At 47.1% G+C, this 3,289-nt stretch overlaps 1 protein-coding gene across 1 annotated transcript; it reads right to left on the bottom strand.

The window, feature by feature from the left end:
• Positions 1-366: 366 nt before the first annotated feature.
• On the bottom strand, positions 367-2,825 carry LOC135482864 (tubulin alpha-1A chain-like). Its single transcript, XM_064763320.1, has 3 exons — positions 2,738-2,825; positions 2,002-2,224; positions 367-1,637 (listed from the first exon to the last, which is right to left on the bottom strand). The coding sequence occupies exons 1-3, from the start codon at positions 2,738-2,740 to the stop codon at positions 508-510; spliced, it is 1,356 nt and encodes a 451-aa protein (XP_064619390.1). The 5' UTR covers positions 2,741-2,825; the 3' UTR covers positions 367-507.
• Positions 2,826-3,289: the final 464 nt, after the last annotated feature.

Genomic DNA, 3,289 nt, shown 5'->3' with positions numbered 1-3,289 from the left:
TTTACATCGATCCGTCTATCATGAGGACAGACTTTCGGAGCATTTGCAAGTGAAGCAGCGTGTTCATCAGAGTTGCATGGCCAGTGGTACTATTCGAATTTGGCATGCCTGACTCTCTTATCAATCGAACCAGGGTGGTGACTCGTTCATTTGAAAGAGCGTGGTTTCAAAAAAAGGCAAGTTTCCTTATGGGAGCTATAGCTAGAAGTGCTTGTATACTGTATGGTGCAAGAGCTATTGGAATAGGGAAGAGGATTTGAGAGGGTCATTTGGGTCACAATCAAGAGGTTTACTGCGACTCATGATGGCTCTAGTCTGAACAAAGGCAAAATGAAAAGATGCCGAAAAAACAAGTGAACGAAAATATTCCCATTATGATTGTTTAATTCTGGTGTTGTAAAGTCGTCCTCTTCAATAAAAGCAGGACATACATTGGTGTAAATGTCTTACAAAGATGGTATAAATAAGCAAGTTCTGTCTATAGGTGTTCAGGTTTCAGCGTTAAATTTAAAATTCCTCGCCCTCTTCCTCGCCCTCCTGTTCGACGGAGTCAACACCGACCTCTTCGTAATCCTTCTCAAGGGCAGCCAAATCCTCACGGGCCTCGGAGAACTCTCCCTCTTCCATTCCCTCTCCGACGTACCAGTGGACGAAGGCACGCTTGGCGTACATCAGATCGAACTTATGATCAAGACGAGCCCAGGCTTCAGCGATGGCGGTGGTGTTGCTCAACATGCACACGGCACGCTGGACCTTGGCCAAGTCACCACCTGGGACGACAGTTGGTGGCTGGTAGTTGATTCCGACCTTGAAACCAGTTGGGCACCAGTCGACGAACTGGATGGTCCTCTTGGTCTTGATGGTGGCGATGGCAGCATTGACATCCTTGGGGACAACATCTCCACGGTACAACATGCAGCAAGACATGTACTTGCCGTGACGTGGGTCACATTTCACCATCTGGTTGGCTGGCTCGAAGCAGGCGTTGGTGATTTCAGCAACGGAGAGCTGCTCATGGTAGGCCTTCTCGGCAGAGATGACTGGAGCATAGGTGGCCAGAGGGAAGTGGATACGTGGGTATGGCACCAAGTTGGTCTGGAACTCAGTCAAGTCGACGTTGAGGGCACCATCGAATCGCAGGGAAGCGGTGATGGAACTGACGATCTGACCGATGAGCCTGTTCAAGTTGGTGTAGGTTGGTCGCTCGATGTCCAAGTTACGGCGGCAGATGTCGTAGATGGCCTCGTTGTCGACCATGAAAGCACAGTCAGAGTGCTCAAGGGTGGTATGGGTGGTCAAGATGGAGTTGTATGGCTCAACAACAGCAGTAGAGATCTGAGGAGCTGGGTAGATGGCGAACTCCAGCTTGGACTTCTTGCCGTAGTCGACTGAAAGACGCTCCATGAGGAGGGAGGTGAATCCGGATCCGGTACCACCACCGAAGGAGTGGAAGAGGAGGAATCCCTGGAGACCAGTGCACTGATCGGCTAGCTTACGGACTCGGTCAAGAACGAGATCGACGAGCTCCTTTCCGACGGTGTAGTGACCACGGGCATAGTTGTTGGCGGCATCCTCCTTACCGGTGATGAGCTGCTCGGGGTGGAAGAGCTGGCGGTAGGTTCCGGTACGGACTTCATCTGAAAAAGGACGGTGGATATTGCAGTAACTGATTTCATTACACGCGGAAATAAGGCTCGTAAATGATGCCGGGACGTTTCGAAGCTTGAAGACAACTACTATGCTTTCCAACTGCTAAAAACCGAGAACTCATTAGCGTTCAAAAGCCCTTCCAAATCTGACAAGTTTTGAAAGCCAATGGGAAGAATTCTTCTTCTTCTGCGTTCAACCTGCCTAAACTATAACTTCATTCCCGCTGTGGCGGAGACGAAGCGGCTTATCGTTTCGAGGTCGCACTACCAAAACTATGACCTGTTACTATTGCTTGGGGATATGATCAGCAAAAACGAAGGAATCCCTCTCGATATAAAAAAGAGTTCTTACCGATGACGGTGGGTTCCAAGTCGACGAAGACAGCCCTGGGAACGTGTTTGCCGGCACCAGTCTCGCTGAAGAAGGTGTTGAAGGAGTCGTCACCGCCTCCGATGGTCTTGTCACTGGGCATCTGGCCATCAGGCTGGATACCGTGCTCCAAGCAGTACAACTCCCAGCAGGCATTACCGATCTGGCAACCGGCCTGACCAATGTGGATGGAGATACATTCACGCTGAAGAAGAAAGAAAAATACCATAAGAAAACATGCATGTGTACCAAAATATGAAATATAACGAGCATGATTAAGGTTGTCACTCTGAAAAAGGGCGGTAACTGGACCTCGTTTGCGGTAGTTTATATATGAGGCAAGTTTCGAATCTCTCACTTACAACGAGGTATATGTACGAACTATGCGAAGGTGTATGATTTCGCCATTTTAGGGACTGCGCGAATTTCAAGAATTTGAAGAAGTTTAAGCAATGTCAAAACCTTTCGGACAAGATGTTAGTCCGTGGATCTGACCAACATTCAAACATCTTGTGAAAGCAGGGAGTTGTATTCCCTGGTGAAGGCTATGTTTCAACATCTCTAGTCGTTTCGGAATTATCGGAAATAAATACAATGTAGATTTTACTTGGAATGGAAATAGTCGCGGCTATACCCCTCCGCTTGCGAGACTTGCCAGTGTCCAATTGTTGTCAAAATCGAATAAAGTAAGGAAAAAATTGCAAGAAATTTGACTTACCATGTTTGTTTGTTGAGTAGATACTTTTCCGAGGAAAAATTGGTAAAATAAGATCGCTCACAGAATGACCTGATGCGTCAACGGGTGAGGAAATAGTTTGAGACAACCGAACTCCGGCAAGGGTTTATAGGCACATACCTCGCCCTAGGTATCCATGCCATATGTTTAAAAAAGGACATATTGTATTGTAATTTGATGTGGCCGAGGTTTGTTTCCTTGCCTTTCTTCCTCGCCCCAGGTTCAAGCCCAGGCGGCAAAGTATTGGATTGTCCATTATGTTGAGGGATATTTGTTTCAGGCCTATTGATTCTCACTGCTCAGTAACCATGGCCGAAGTTTGTTTTTTGTTGTTTGTTATTAACAACCCGGTGGGTGGGTGGCTTTGCAGTGGTCTAGGATTATAGAAAGGGATCAAATGGCGAATTATTACGAAGTTGTTTGAATAATTAAACCCCATGGTAATGAGGAAAGCAGAAGTGCGCGTCACATCCGGCGGAATTTTTCCTGTTCTTATGCATTTTCACAAGAACAACAATAGCATGAAGGATCATT

The sequence above is a fragment of the Lineus longissimus genome, chromosome 2, assembly GCF_910592395.1.
Source record: "Lineus longissimus chromosome 2, tnLinLong1.2, whole genome shotgun sequence".
In the NCBI taxonomy this organism is placed as follows: domain Eukaryota; kingdom Metazoa; phylum Nemertea; class Pilidiophora; order Heteronemertea; family Lineidae; genus Lineus; species Lineus longissimus.
Note: the sequence above shows the minus strand (reverse complement) of the source record. Positions and strands in the feature narration are given on the sequence as shown.

What these genes read in the sequence shown, in the direction of transcription:
- LOC135482864 (XM_064763320.1), bottom strand. An exon ending in CTTGGAACCCACCGTCATCG is followed by an intron (nt 1,638 to 2,001) that starts GTAAGAACTCTT and finishes GTCCTTTTTCAG; the next exon opens with ATGAAGTCCGTACCGGAACC.